This window comes from Leucopleurus acutus (genome assembly GCF_964270905.1).
Source record: "Leucopleurus acutus genome assembly, chromosome: 1".
NCBI classification, from domain to species: domain Eukaryota; kingdom Metazoa; phylum Chordata; class Mammalia; order Artiodactyla; family Delphinidae; genus Leucopleurus; species Leucopleurus acutus.
In genome coordinates, this window is record NC_139142.1 from 203,158,850 (window position 1) to 203,174,278 (window position 15,429).

The 15,429-nt window shown below is 39.4% G+C and overlaps 1 protein-coding gene across 1 annotated transcript in view; it reads left to right on the forward strand.

Annotated features, from left to right (window-relative positions):
• Positions 1-15,429, forward strand: part of MPP7 (MAGUK p55 scaffold protein 7) — a gene marked incomplete at its 3' end in the record, with an annotated part of 202,809 nt that overhangs the window by 83,071 nt on the left and 104,309 nt on the right. The window contains exons 3-4 of the mRNA XM_082844350.1: positions 10,000-10,077; positions 12,354-12,434. Coding sequence (XP_082700476.1) covers positions 10,000-10,077; positions 12,354-12,434 — 159 coding nt within the window. The remainder of the gene's footprint in view (positions 1-9,999; positions 10,078-12,353; positions 12,435-15,429) is intronic.

Below are 15,429 nucleotides of genomic sequence, written 5' to 3' on the forward strand. Positions count from 1 at the left end.
AGTAGCGTACCTTTTCTTTTGTCCCCAGTCGTTTGTATGATGTACGTGTGGGGCTGGGTCACGTAAAGAAAGAAGGAATAAAGTAAGATAAGAACAGAAAAATATTAGAAAACAAAAATGGTAAAAACTAATGAATCTAGAAGGTGTTTCTTTGAAAACACAGTAAAATCAGTATTAGTTAACTAACGTAGGGATGAGGGGTGAAAATAAAGTTACAAACACCAAATAAGAGATGGTAACGAAGAAAAAAATATGGAGTAAATTCAAAGACTTCTAAGAGACTATTTTGCTTAAGTAGCTTCAGGTAGCTTTTTTTAAAAGCCAGACAAAAATGGATAATTTTCTAGGAAATAGTATTTTCTGCAGCTGATACTAGGAGAGATAGAAACACCTAATTGGAGAAATTGCTGTAAACAAACCAGAAGAAATAAAATACCAAAATATATCAGAGACAGCTGGTTTCTCAGGGGAATGCCTTCAAATGCCTTCAAATGCCTTCAAATATCTTCAGATATTTAAGAGATCACTCCACTGGTATTTAGATGTTCCCAGAGCATATAAAAGGTAGAAAGCTTCCATAACTTTAAAATAACGAAATGAGTATAACATTGATATCAAAACCCAGTAAAGGCAGGACGAAAAGAAATGTCAGTCTTAATTATGAATATTGATGCAGAAATTCTAAGTAAAGTATTGGCCAGTGGAATTCCCCGCACATTAGAAGAAAAATACATCGTAACACATGAAGTTCATTGTGGGTTGGATGGGTTAGTATTTGGAAATTTATAAAGAGCCCGCATATTAACGGATCAGATAGGAAACACAGTGTGTATATACTGAAAAACATTTTGTGAAATTGAGCATTCATTCTTTAAAAATACTCTTGATAAATTTAGAATGCATTGGTCCTGATTTCACAAGATAATATTTATCTGTGGCTCTGTGAAGCCAGAATTTATCACGTTAAAGACAGGAACAAAACAAGAATGTCAGCTCTCATCAGTTTTATAAAATTTTTTTCTGGAGGTGTCCGCCAAGAAAATTAGCCCAAAGAGGGAGATGAGTAGTAGAAAATGGAGAGGAGGACATACAGCCAGCACTCCTGCCTCTGCTCTTTGTTGTCTTCTTGTTTTTCAGTTTTAAATTTACCCTTCTCTTTCTTGTCCCTTTTTTTCTCTTGAGCTAAAGTTTTTTTGTTTTGTTTCTTTTTTCCTTTTGGAGAAAGATTAAATTACTCTTTTTAAAAGAGGGTCCCAGCCATTAGAATACTTTCACTTTTGCAATCTTTACACAATATAGTGTGTAATTTTCAGCTCTTCTAGGTTGTCATTGTGATGCACGGATCTTCTTCTAATACTGAATTCCCTCCTCTTCATGCTTTTAAATAAAGGAGGGAGATAGCGGTGCGTGTGTGCGTGTGTGCGTGTGTGTGTGTGTGTGTGTGTGTGTAGTGTCTGCGTGCACATGTGCCATTTCTAGATTGGGTACTGTGATAAACACAGCAGAGATTCAAACCACTGTGCTCTTTAGTACTCATAATAGAAGGCAAAAGGATTTTACAGCTTTGGTTTATTTAATATCACCATTTAGGTAACCTTGATGGTGGTTTTCAGTTTACCTCTACACATCATTGAGAGGTTTAAAACAAATGTTGCATTGAGATTGGTCAAGCTTTATTTATACTTTTGTTCTGAAGCTTCATTTAAGGCAGTTTCTACTGTACGTGTACCGAAATTAGATTACTGGCACCAGATTTCCTTATAGAAATTGAACATTTTATTTTCAAGCTGTGAATGTAAGTGAAGGTACCTATAGCTTTCCTATAAGCCTTGATTACATATACAAATGAATTTTATTTTAACTGACTTCTTCTGACTAGAAATGTAATTACAGAAAACAAACCCTTATGGACACTACTTAATAGAGCATAAACGTGTATACATTTTGAGTTGTCCTTTTTTCTTCATAGTGTATTTTAAACATTTTAGCACATGCCATTCTTTTTTAGGATCTTGGTTTTGAATAATTGCACATTTTTCTATCATATGAAATTAATGTAACCAGAGTCTCCCCTTCTCCCCAGACTCTTTTATTTTTACCCCAGGTCCTTTCTCTCCTCAATTCCTTCCAGTTTTACTCTCTTCTTGTTCTTCAAGGGAGAAAAAATGAAGTACAGTTTTATTATGCGGTTGGATCTGCAAAGGGAAATGCTTATTTAAAATAAATGAGATTTTGCACGTTTGGCGAATCCATAATACTTAGTGAGGGATGCTGTTTGCCTTATTGCGAAAGCCACGACTTTGGTTATATATTTGTCTATTGGATTCCAGAACGTTACCCCTCAGGGAAACTTGCCAACCTGTATATCAGAGTGAACTTTTCTGGGGTGTAAAGGGAAATTACATAGTGGATAGCATGAAATGATGCCATGTCATCCAATATAGAAGGCACTAGCCACACACTGATGTTTAAATTTAAATTAATTAAAATTAAAAATTCAGTTCCTCAGGCCCGCTAGCCACAGTCCAAGCACTCAGTCCAGGAGCCACGCAGCTGGTGACTCAGCGTAGCGAACAAGCAGAGTATGGGTCCAGCGTCAGAACATGCTGTTGAGCAACCTTGGGGTCACGGCTGTACATGTTACCTGTTTTTATATTAGAGTTTTTACATCAGTTTGGTTTTAAATTTTTCTTCCTAGTATTATAAATACTAGTAAAAAAGCAGAATTTCAAGATGTTTGGAAACAGTGAACAGTTCAAAATTATTTAGAGTAATTTTTACTTTGCTAACCAACTTAAATTTTAAAATTATGTACTGAAGTAAAACACATCTAGACAAAGGGTTGCCAGCATCTGGAAATTCTAGGAGAACATTTAAAATATTCTCGATTTAGTACAAAGTCCAGGGACAGGCAGGGGAGGGTGGGCTCTTGTATCCTTGAGTGAGGGTCTTGGAAGGATGATGGAGAAAGAGGAAGCTGTTTTTAAAAGACACTCAGAAGAAGCAAATTAAGTGGAGAAATAACGTATTTAATTGGGGCATGTAGTTTTAGGTTATAATTATAGTAGGTTGATAAATCTAGAAAAAGTAGAAACCATAGGAAGGGAAAAACCAAGGGGGGGAGGGGTGGACGGGAACCGTCAATCATCCTGTTGCCAATGGCAACAGCCATTGTGATTTGTCCCCTCTATCCAGCCTCCTTTCTGTCATATTCATTCAACAGTGAATGAGGTCAGTGGAGAACGCAGATGAGATCTGAGAGGCCAGTGGGGTGATTAAGTGCCCTGAAGCTAAGCCAGATGGCCTGAGTTTTAAATCCCAGCTCTGCCATTTGTGGGACCATAGCCAGTTATTTAACTGTGTATGTATTTATCTGTAAAACTGGGACAACAACAGTGCTATCTACCTTTTAGTGTTATTGTGAGTTTAGAATTAAAATACTGAACTCATTGAAGACCATGGTATGAAGAGTCCTGATAACTAGGCTGAGGTAATACAGGCGCATGAGCTTCGGGGCTTATTGTTGCAGGAAGGCAGACACTTAAACAGGTAGTTGCAATAATGTTAGATAAGTTTTATGAGCAGGTAAGTTTAGTATTCTATGATAGTATATGTTCAGGTGACCTAATTCTTTCTTTTTTCTTTTTTTTAATTCTTGATAATTATTTAAGCAAAATTAATTTAGCTTTTAGGACAGTTGGTTTCATTTTAGATTATATTTTCTTAGCTTCTTCATATCAACTGTTACTTGTTTCATGGCTTGTATTCCGTAAAATGTGTTTATTTCCGTAATATGATAAATGTTGAAAGCTTCCAAGATATTAAGTAAAAATGTTGCCCTGATCATTCTGGTAATATCATAAGTGTCAAAACTCTTTCCCTGATGCTTTGCGTTAGGTACCAGGTTGCCAAAAAGGTAATAGAATCCTCTCTTAGCTATAGCATCTGCCTAATCAAAATAAAATCTATCTTCCAGACATTTTACAAGAGAGTTTGGTTAGCTTTGAGCATAATTAAAAGAGTATTTTACTTGATACCTGTTAAAAACAGGAAACCATGAGGTACAACTGTTTTTCATATATAGTGGGGGGCAATCTCCTCAACTGGAAATAGGAAGAGGCTAAAGTAAGTTTTCAAGCATAAAAATTTAAGGGCACCAAGATTGGTTCAAGGTGGTGGAGCAGAAGGACGTGCGCTCACTCCCTCTTGCGAGAGCACCGGAATCACAACTAACTGCTGAACAGTCATCAGCAGGAAGACACTGGAACTCACCAAAAAAGATACCCCACATCCAAAGACAAAGGAGAAGCTGCAGTGAGACGGTAGGAGGGGCGCAATCACAGTAAGATCAAATCCCATAACTGCTGGGTGGGTGACTCACCAACTGGAGAACACTTATACCACAGAAGTCCACCCACTGGAGTGAAGGTTCTGAGCCCCATGTCAGGCTTCCCAACCTGGGGGTCCAGCAACGGGAGGAGGAATTCCCAGAGAATCAGACTTTGAAGGCTAGCGGGATTTGATTGCAGGACTTTGACAGGACTGGGGGAAACAGAGACTCCACTCGTGGAGGGCACACACAAAGTAGTGTGCTCATAGGCACCCAGGGGAAGGAGCAGCGTGGGACAGGATGGAGACCGAACCAGACCTACCTGTTAGTGTTGGAGGGTCTCCTGCAGAGGCGCGGGGTGGCTGTGTCTCACCATGAGGACAAGAACACTGGCAGCAGCAGTTCTGGGAAGTACTCCTTGGTGTGAACCCTCCCAGAGTCTGTCATTAGCCCCACCAAAGAGCCCAGGTAGGCTCCAGTGTTGGGTCGCCTCAGACCAAACAACCAACAGGGAGGTAACCCAGCCCCATCCATCAGCAGACAAGCGGATTAAAGTTTTACTGAGCTCTGCCCACCATAGCAACACCCAGCTCTACCCACCACCAGTCCCTCCCATCAGGAAGCTTGCACAAGCCTCTTAGATAGCCTCATCCACCAGAGGGCAGACAGCAGAAGCAAGAAGAACTACAGTCCTGCAGCCTGTGGAACAAAAAACATATTCACAGAAAGACAGACAAAATGAAAAGGCAAAGGGCTAAGTACCAGATAAAGGAACAAGATAAAACCCCAGAGAAAAAACTAAATGAAGTGGAGATAGGCAGCCTTCCAGAAAAAGAATTCAGAATAATGATAGTGAAGATGAGCCAGGACCTTGGAAAAAGAATGGAGGCAAAGATCAAGAAGATGCAAGAAATGTCTAACAAAGACCTAGAAGAGTTAAAGGAGAAACACCTAGAAGAATTAAAGAAAAAACAAACAGAGGTGAATAATACAATATCTGAAATGAAAAATACATTAGAAGGAATCAATAGCAGAATAACTGAGGCAGAAAAACGGATAAGTGACCTGGAAGACAGAATGGTGGAATTCACTGCCATGGAACAGAATAAAGAAAAAAGAATGAAAGGAAATGCAGACAACCTAAGAGACCTCTGGGACAACATTAAATGCACCAACATTCTTATTATAGGGGTCCCAGAAAGAGAAGAGAGAGAGAGAGGACCTGAGAAAATATTTGAAGAGATTATAGTCGAAAACTTCCCTAACATGGGACATGAAATAGCCACCCAAGTCCAGGAAGTGCAGAGTCCCAGGCAGGATAAACCCAAGGAGAAACACACCGAGACACATAGTAATCAAATTGACAAAAATTAAAGACAAAGAAAAATTGTTAAAAGCAACAAGGGAAAAACGACAAACAACATACAAGGGAACTCCCAAAAGGTTAACAGCTGATTTGTCAGCAGAAACTCTACAAGCCAGAAGGGAGTGGCAGGATATATTTAAAGTGATAAAAGGGAAGAACCTACAACCAAGATTACTCTACCCAGCAAGGATCTCATTCAGATTCAGTAGAGAAATCAAAAGCTTTACAAACAAGCAAAAGCTAAGAGAACTCAGCACCACCAAACCAGCTCTACAAGAAATGCTAAAGGAACCTTCCTTAAGTGGGAAACACAAGAGAAGAAAAGGACCTACAAAAACAAACCCAAAACAATTAAGAAAATGGGAATAGGAACATACATATTAATAATTACCTTAAATGTGAATGGATTAAATGCTCCAACCAAAAGACACAGTCTCGCTGAATGGATACAAAAGCAAGACCCATATATATGCTGTCCACAAGAGACCCACTTCAGACCTAGGGACACATACAGACTGAAAGTGAGGGGATGGAAAAAGATATTCCACGCAAACGGAAATCAAAAGAAAGCTGGAGTAGCAATACTCATATCAGATAAAGTAGACTTTAAAATGAAGTATGTTACAAGAAACAGGGAAGGACATAATGATCAAGGGATCAATCCAAGAAGAAGATATAACAATTATAAATATAAATGCACCCAACATAGGAGCACCTCAATACATAAGGCAAATGCTAACAGTTATAAAAGAGGAAATCGACAGTAACACAATAATAGTGGGGGACGTTAACACCTCACTCACACCAATGGACAGATCATCCAGACAGAAAATTAATAAGGAAACACAAGCTTTAAATGACACAATAGACCAGATAGATTTAATTGGTATTTATAGGATATTCCATCTGAAGACAACAGATTACATTTCTTCTCAAGTGCACACGGAACATTCTTCGGGATAGATCACATCTTGGGTCACAAATCATGCCTCGGTAAGTTTAAGAGAATTGAAATCATATCAAGCATTTTTTCGGACCACAATGCTATGAGATTTGAAATTTACAGGGAAGAAAAACGTAAAAACACAAACACAGGGAGGCTAAAGAATACGTTACTAAATAACAAAGAGATCACTGAAGAAATCAAAGAGGAAATCAAAAAATGCCTAGAGGCAAATGACAGCAGAAACACAACGATCCAAAACCTATGGGATGCAGCAAAAGCAGTTCTAAGAGGGAAGTTTATAGCAATACAATCCTACGTCAAGAACCAAGAAAAATGTCAAACAATGTAAGCTTACACCTAAAGGAACTAGAGAAAGAACAAACAAAACCCAAAGTTAGTAGAAGGAAAGAAATCGTAAAGATGAGAGCAGAAATAAATGAAATAGAAACAAAGAAAACAATAGCAAAGATCAATAAAACTAAAAACGGGTTCTTTGAGGAGATAAACAAAATTGATAAACCTTTAGCCAGACTCATCAAGAAAAGGAGAGGACTCAAATCAATAAAATTAGAAATGAAAAAGGGGAAATTACAACAGACACCACAGAAATACAGAGCATCCTAAGAGACTACTACGAGCAACTCTATGCCAATAAACGGGACAACCTGGAAGAAATGGACAAATTCTTAGAACCTTCCAAGACTGAACCAGGAAGAAATAGAGAATATGAACAGACCAATCACAAGTAATGAAATTGAAACTGTGATTAAAAATCTTCCAAGAAACAAAAGTCCAGGACCAGATGGTTTCACAGGTGAATTCTATCAAACATTTGGAGAAGAGCTAACACCCATCCTTCTCAAACTCTTCCAAAAAATTGCAGAGGAAGGAACTCCCAAACTCATTCTCTGAGGCCACCATCACCCTGATACCAAAACCAGACAAAAGTACTACAAAAAAAAGAAAATTACAGGCCATTATTATCACTGATAAATATAGATGCAAAAATCCTCAACAAAATACTAACAAACAGAATCCCGCAACACATTAAATTTAGCATCATACACAATCAAGTGGGATTTATCCCAGGGATGCAAGGATTCTTCAATATGTGCAAATCAATCAGTGTGATACACCGTATTAACAAATTGAAGAATAAAAATGATATCATCTCAGTAGATGCAGGGAATCAGACTTCCTGACTTCAGACTATACTACAAAGCTACAGTAATCAAGACAATATGGTACTGGCACAAAAACAAGAATATAGACCAGTGGAACAAGAGAGAGAGCCCGGAGGTAAACCCACACACATATGATCACCTTATTTTTGATAAAGGAGGCAAGAATATACAATGGAAAAAAGACAGCCTCTTCAGTAAGTGGTTCTGGGAAAACTGGACAACTACATGTAAAGGAATGAAATTAGAGCACTCCCTAACACCATACACAAAAATAACTCAAAATGGATTAAAGACCTAAATATAAGACTGGACACTATAAAACTGTTAGAGGAAAACAGAGGAAGAACACTCTTTGACATAAATCACAGCAAGATCTTTTTTAACCCCCCTCCTAGAGTAATGGAAATAAAAACAAAAATAAACAAATGGGACCTAATGAAACTTAAAAGCTTTTGCACAGCAAAGGAAACTTTAAACGAGACGAGACGAAAGACAACTCTCAGAATGGGAGAAAATATTTGCAAACGAATCAGCGGACAAAGGATTAATCTCCAGATCTCCAAAGAAGACATACAGATGGCCAAGAGGCACCTAAAAAGCTCCTCAGCATCAGTAATGGTTAGAGAAATGCAAATCAGAACTACAGTGAGGTATCACCTCACACCTGTTAGAATGGGCATCATCAGAAAGTCTACAAACAATAAATGCTGGAGAGGGTGGGGAGAAAAGGGAACCCTCTTGCACTGTTGGTGGGAATGTAAATCGATACAGCTCCTATGGAGAACAGTACGGAAGTTCCTTAAAAAAACAAAAATAGAATTACCGTATGATCCAGCAATCCCACTACTGGGCATATACCCAGAGAAAACCATAATTCAAAAAGACACATGTATCCCAGTGTTCATTGCAGCACTATTTAGAATAGCCAGGTCATGGAAGCAACCTACATACCCATCAACAGACGAATGGATAAAGAAGATGTGGTACATATATACAATGGAATATTACTCAGCCATAAAAAGAAACGAAATTGGGTCATTTGTAGAGATGTGGATGGACCTAGAGACTGTCATACAGAGTGAAGTAAGAAAGAGAAAAACAAATATCGCATATTAATGCATATATGTGGAATGTAGAAAAATGGTGCAAATGAACCGGTTTGCAAGGCAGCGATAGAGACGCAGATGTAGAAAACAAACATGTGGTACCCAAGGGGGGGAAACGGGTGTGGGGAGGGATGAACTGGGAGATTGGGGTTGACATATATACACTAATTTGTATAAAATAGATAACAAGAACCTGCTGTATAAAAATATAAAATTCAAAAAAAGAATTTAAGGCCCTCTGTGTAAGAGCTGAAATCGATTAAACTAGGTGCCAACAGTTACAAATTTGTCAAAGCTCCCCTCATTCTTAGCTATCATTCTAGGTTTTTTAAATGAACTCAGTTAGTCTTCTGATGCATTAAAATGTATTCTTGCCTTTGTGTTTCTTTGGTCATGGTGATGGGAAACGGACAAAATTATCTTGTATTAATAGAATTTTACTGGTTTTACAAAATGAAAAATTGAAGCTGAATAGTTAGGAGAGCTGTCTCTAGTTTTGAGAAATCCCTTTGTTTTGTAGAAATTTGAATGGGTGGGGCGAAGCTGACTATTTGGAAGAAAGGAAAAGCGAGAAGAAGTGAAGGGAGCTGTGTGCTCCGTGAGGTCTTCCGGGAGCGCTGGCCCTCGGTCTGCACGACGCCTGGTTCTTTGCTCTGGGTGGTTATTGCACACCAAATTGTCAGAACACGGCTGCCGGCTTCTTGCTTTGCTTTAATCATAACTTACGTTTTTAGCAGGTATATAACCTACAACCACTGCTCGAAGTATTGAAGCAATTATGTTTTAGAAATTAAAGATTTTATAAAGCTAATGTTTGTTTGGGGAACACAGGTTAGCTTTTGCGTGGGTTCTATTTAATGATGATCCCACCCCTCAGTTTGAGTTCTTGTTACAAACACTGAAGCACAGTAGTAGATGAATTAGGCACGCCTCTTCGTCATCTGTAGGTTTACAGAAACATGTTTAGAATGTTCAGTAGATCAGTTGCTGGTGAAACGATCCAAGTAGTTGAATGTCTCAGGCTGCTTGCTGGCAGGTGAGCTTACGTGCATTTGCTTTCCTTCCAGATTCACGAGAAACTTCACTACTACGAGAAGCAGAATCCCACGCCCATCCTCCAGGGTGCGGCAGCCTTAGCTGGTGACGTAAGTGTGCCTTTCTGAGCTCAGGGGTACTTGTCCTTCGCGGCCTCTTGGGGGCAGGACTCACCCTAGTGCAGACAGAGACGTGTGATCCTAGGAGTGAAAACCGAAAGAAGTTGCAGGTATCTCCAAAAGGCCTGTCATCCCTGAGTTTACGCTGACACTAGGCTGATTTCTGTTCACTTTCCTGTCCTAAAGATTTTGCATGGAGATAACCCTCTTGTCCTGCCTTGGTAATTACGAAATAGAAATTTTAGTCTGTGCCTCTGTGGGGAGAGATGCTATCAGCTGTTAGAGTCCGAGAAAGTCCCAGGCAAGAGAAAAGCTTTGGAGAAATAGAGACAAGACGGCTGTATCGCTGCCAGTCTTGAAACTGACAGACGCTGGCATAGGAATGAGGCGGACGAAATACATAAAAAGTCAGGGTTGTTTTTTAAGTGGATTGTAAAGCATAGTAGAGATTTATGGGTATTAGACCTTTCCAAATTACCTTCATAACCGAAAAATAAATTTGAGCAGCAGCTGGCATTGATGGAGTAGTCAATTTCCCGTAGCTATAATTTTATTTGAAATCTGGGTCAGGGAACTAACTCGCTGTTTCTCCCGTTAACTTCTGGACTCAGATGAACTGAGCACAGACCTGGATGAACTACAGGGGACACTAAGCTGGACAAGAAATACATGTGGCGTGGAGGCTGCTTTTAGTGACACCCTACAGTCTCTCTGTTGTTTTTTAATCTTTTACGTTATTACAATAAAACAAACTATAGTTCCGCTTAGTAAGATTTTAGAGCTGTAGGTATAATGAAAAGGGCTGATTTTCTTTGATAATACCGTGTATTCTAGTTTAGAAAATAAAGCATGTGTAATGTATCTCCAAGTTGTGTTACCTGTTTAGTCCCCATTTTTTTCTTCCATTTCTACAGAGATTACAAATTACAAGGATGTTGCAATATACATGTTTTGTGAAGAAGCTTACCTCTGTGTTGCAGAACCAAAACACTTGACAACTGAGAGAGCCTTGAAAACCAGTTTTAAAACATTTATTGTTGAGGGTTTGGGGAAATATTTATTTATAAACCAATGTAATTAAGGCCCAGTCATGTTACAACAATATTGCATTTTTTTAATTAGAGATTTTTATGTAAATATAAACTTAGCATTTTGTAATTCATCAGAGCAATATATTTAAATGTTTGATTCAAGAGTGCAAAGAGCCTTTTGTGTCTTTTTGAAAGTTAAAAATTCTGTAAAAAAATGTTACCTTGAAAAAGGAAAAGCACTTTTTGAAGTGTAGTCAGTGAATATATCAATTTTATCTGGTTTTATTTTTTGTGTATAATTTATATTACACCCCTCGTTTAGAGAAAAGTCCTTTCCAGAGATAAGAGCAATTATTTTTGGTTTGTTAGAAACTATAGGGGCAAATGGAACTTTCATGCAGTGTTTTGAGAAGGGTTTTTAAATGAAAGTATATGTACATATTTTGCATTCTGTGCTGTATTTTTTCATAATTCTAATCTTTTTTTCTATGTGACTCTTGCTTTTCTTCTTATGAAAACGATCTGATCCTTCTTATAGCCTAAGATTGAGATTTTGATAGAGGCCTCTTAATGCAGAACGCAAGGCAGGTTCCAAGCTCCACCCCTTTCTTCTTCAGCTTCAGCTGGAACCGGCAATGGGAATTTATAATCCTGGTAGAGAACAGTCAGCATCTGAGGTAGCAGCGTAGTTGTCAACCTATTATAACTCGTTTATGATTCACCTATTTTATATTAACGGACTGTGTAGGTGAGCATACTAAAGGTCTCCGATCACTTGCTCTTCTAGAGGCGTTCTAGCTCTTTCTACCCCAGCTCTAAACAGCTGCTTGGGGTTTTAGAAACCCTGTGGATTTCACCACCTTGTTCAGAAGTTCTCTTTTCTGTGTTTTCTTTTGTACAATGTCAAAGCCTGATCCAGTGCTTTTTCCAAGTGGTCCTTTGTCTGCATGCAAAAGACCATGTCGTAGATGAAGTGCTGGGATTTGCCCGCTGTGCGGCAAACCAGAAGGTGATCTAGCCCATGTGATTTCTCGGGTTGTACTCAGCTGAGAGCCTGGGCTGGGGTCAGGGCTACTAAGAGCCTCAGAAGAAGAGCAGCGACTGATAGTCTGTTTTCTTTCCTGCTGACTTGTGCTTAATCACCGAAAAAGTAGCAAGAGAGATTCTCAGTTGTCGCACGTGGAGCTCCCCCGCTCTCACTAACTGTCCTTCGTGTCAATGTGCTCTCCCCTGCAGCTGGCGGAGGAGCTTCAGAACAAGCCATTGAGCAGCGAGATCAGAGAGCTGTTGAAACTACTGTCAAAACCCAATGTGAAGGTGAGGACGTGTGACACCTGTAATAAATATATCCGAAAAGGGCCACTTTCTGGGACTTCAGCTGAATTTTGTTTCGAGCATCAATTTTCAAGTAAATGTGTTTTCAAATAGTGCACAGTATTTTAATCGCCTAAATCCTGTGAAGGAAAAAGAGTTGAGCTTTTCATGATAATGTTGTGACAATCTATAAAATACTTAAATTGGGAAGCTCAGGATTTAAGTTGGCAAATATAATGGAGCTTCAAGGTCATTTTTCTTTTAAAGGAAGTTAAGAATACAGGATACAGAACCTATTAGCGATTTTGTTTAGGTCCATTTTGCTTGACTAGTTAACGGTGTGCCAGTGTACCTGACAACAGTATCTATTTTTCTGTGGGACTGTCTTAGCATTCCTCTTCCTCTCCCCATTTCCTGCCCCCTCTTCTGCCAATTTGTGTTTTAATGCATCGTACCATTTTTACAGAGCAAAGCATTTTTCCAGTGTAAATACCAGTAAAATACTGTCAGATCCATTTCGAGTCTCTGTTTTTCTTACAAGTTTATCACTTATTTTTCCTCCAGGTGTGATTAGTCAACGATGTGATTTAGAAATTTTCCTGTTAATTCTAAGGTCATTAATGTATTAAATTCTATAACCCATACATTTTATACTTGATACTGCCGCGCTTGTATGTGAAATATTGTCCAGGAGTCAGAATTACCTATAGATCAGTAATTATGTAATCAAAATGATCAGTTATGTCGTGATTTCTGTTAAGCACATATAGACTTTTGAATGAAAATGTCCATCTAGATGCAAAAACTGATTATTTATTTCTACCTTCTTTAAAAAATCTCCTTTGGAACTGTGCTATATATGGTCTTAAACTGATATTCAAAAAAGTATTAAATAAAAGACAGAGAGAGCCTGTATGGACCGTGATTTCTAAACTATGTAAGTAGATATAAAGTACATGAATGTATTTCTGTAAAGGGTAAATGAACTATGATTAATAGTATGAGAGGAATTGACTGGTGCAGAGGAAACCGGTTATACTTTAGTTCTAGAAGAATAAGGATCTGCTTAGTGCAGGAAGGTCGCTTGATGCTGAAGACGGAGTGCCCAGACAGTGCGCAGCTTGGAGGAGATCCGTGAATGCTCTGAAAATGTCTTCAGTTTCCTTACACTGCGCTTGGGAAGTTGATGTTAATCAGAGCGTGGCAAGGGTACCCGCGAGGTGCTTGGTAAGCTCCATTTTTGAGAGCGTTATCTTGGTTTCAATTTTACAAATTAAAGAGGAATGTTTCTGACCCCCCAGAAACAAAAGATCTGATTTTGGTATTCCGTTCAAGAGTGTTTGAAATGGAATAGCTAATAATAAAGAGGTTATACTGGATGGAAACTGGTATTTGGCCGGAGAGGGGTGTGTGACCTTAGGTGGTTATGAGATAAGAGAAGATATGTACATTTTGGTGTCTGCCCCAGGTTCCTCGCCCAAAGCTTATAAAACCCTGGTTAATTTCCTAAGTGATAAGAACACTGGGAACATGTATTGCACTTGTATTTCTTTGTCTTTGACCCTGTCCCTGACACAGGTCCCCTCCAGCCCTTCTAATTTTTAAGTGGTTAGAGCACGGGGAGCTTTGTCCTAATGAGGCGCCTCTGGGTGCGCCCCTGGCTGGGCGCTGGTCACCAGCAAGACCACGCCACGATTAGAAGCTTGGACTTTTCAGCCTCACCTCATTTGTCCTAATGAGGTGACTCTGGGTGCGCCCCTGGCTGGGCTCTGGTCACCAGCAAGACCACACCATGATTAGAAGCTTGGAATTTTCAGCCTCACCCCACCCCTGCCACCATCCTCCAGAGAGGGGAGAGGGGCTGGAAATGGAGTTAAGAATTGATTATGCCCACTTGAGGAAGCCTCCCTAAAATCCCCAAAGTGAGATGTTCAGAGAGCTTCTAGGCTCGGGGACACATCCATGTACCAGGAGGGTGATGTACCCACCTCCACGGGAGCAGATGCTCCTACCCTCCAGACCTTACCCTGTGTGTATCTCTTCATCTGAGTCCTTTATCATATGCTTTAATAAACCGGTACATGTAAGTGTTTCCCTGTGACCTACTCCAGCAAATTAATTGAACCCAAGCAGGGGGTTGTTGGAACCTCACATCTGCAGCTGGTTGGTCAGAAGCACAGGTGGCAGCCTGGAGTGGTGACTGGTGTCTGAAGTGTGTCGGGGGGCGGGGCAGTCCTAAAGGATTGAGCCCTCAACCTGTGGGAGCTGACGCTCTCTCTGGGAAGATGACCTCAGAATTGGGTTGAACTGTAGGATGCCCAGGTGGTGTCACAGAGAATTGCTTGGTGTTGAGAAAACCCGTCACGCGTTTGGTGATCAGAATTTTGTTTTGTGTGAGCAGTAAAGGAAGCACACAGGAGAGAGACACAGCAAGGAAGGAGAAACTCCTCCAGAAGGAAGAGAAATGTGGATTTTCTTCCCTTTACGATGGCATCATGCAGCACCATAGGATGCAGCTTTTAATTGAGTACTTAAACTTCGTTATGGCAAAAATACCTCAGACAAACAATTTTGTCTGTTTTCACTTGTACGTAGCAGTGTGACTAAAGAATGGTGAGAAGTCAGCGTGAAAGCTGTATGTTCAGGAAATAACGTGTAGAAAGTGGCTGACATTGCGGACACTCGACGGTACAGTCGACAATGGCAATTTCTAGTTCACCAGTCTTGGGAAGAAAATACTTTTCTTCCCAGTTTGACCTAACATTTAACATTGCTTTCCTTGAAATCATTTATGTTAACAGCCATCACTGTCTCACTTTTGAAGGTAATTACTTTAAGAAATGCAGTCCCCAAATAAGTTTTAAGCTATTTCAGAATATGATCAAATACTCCTTTTTGTCTTAGAATAAATGAAAATATTTGCTTGTTTTCTTTTTTTAAGAGCAGAAACAAGGTACAGTAGAATATAACATGTATACATGAATTGTTCATTGAACTG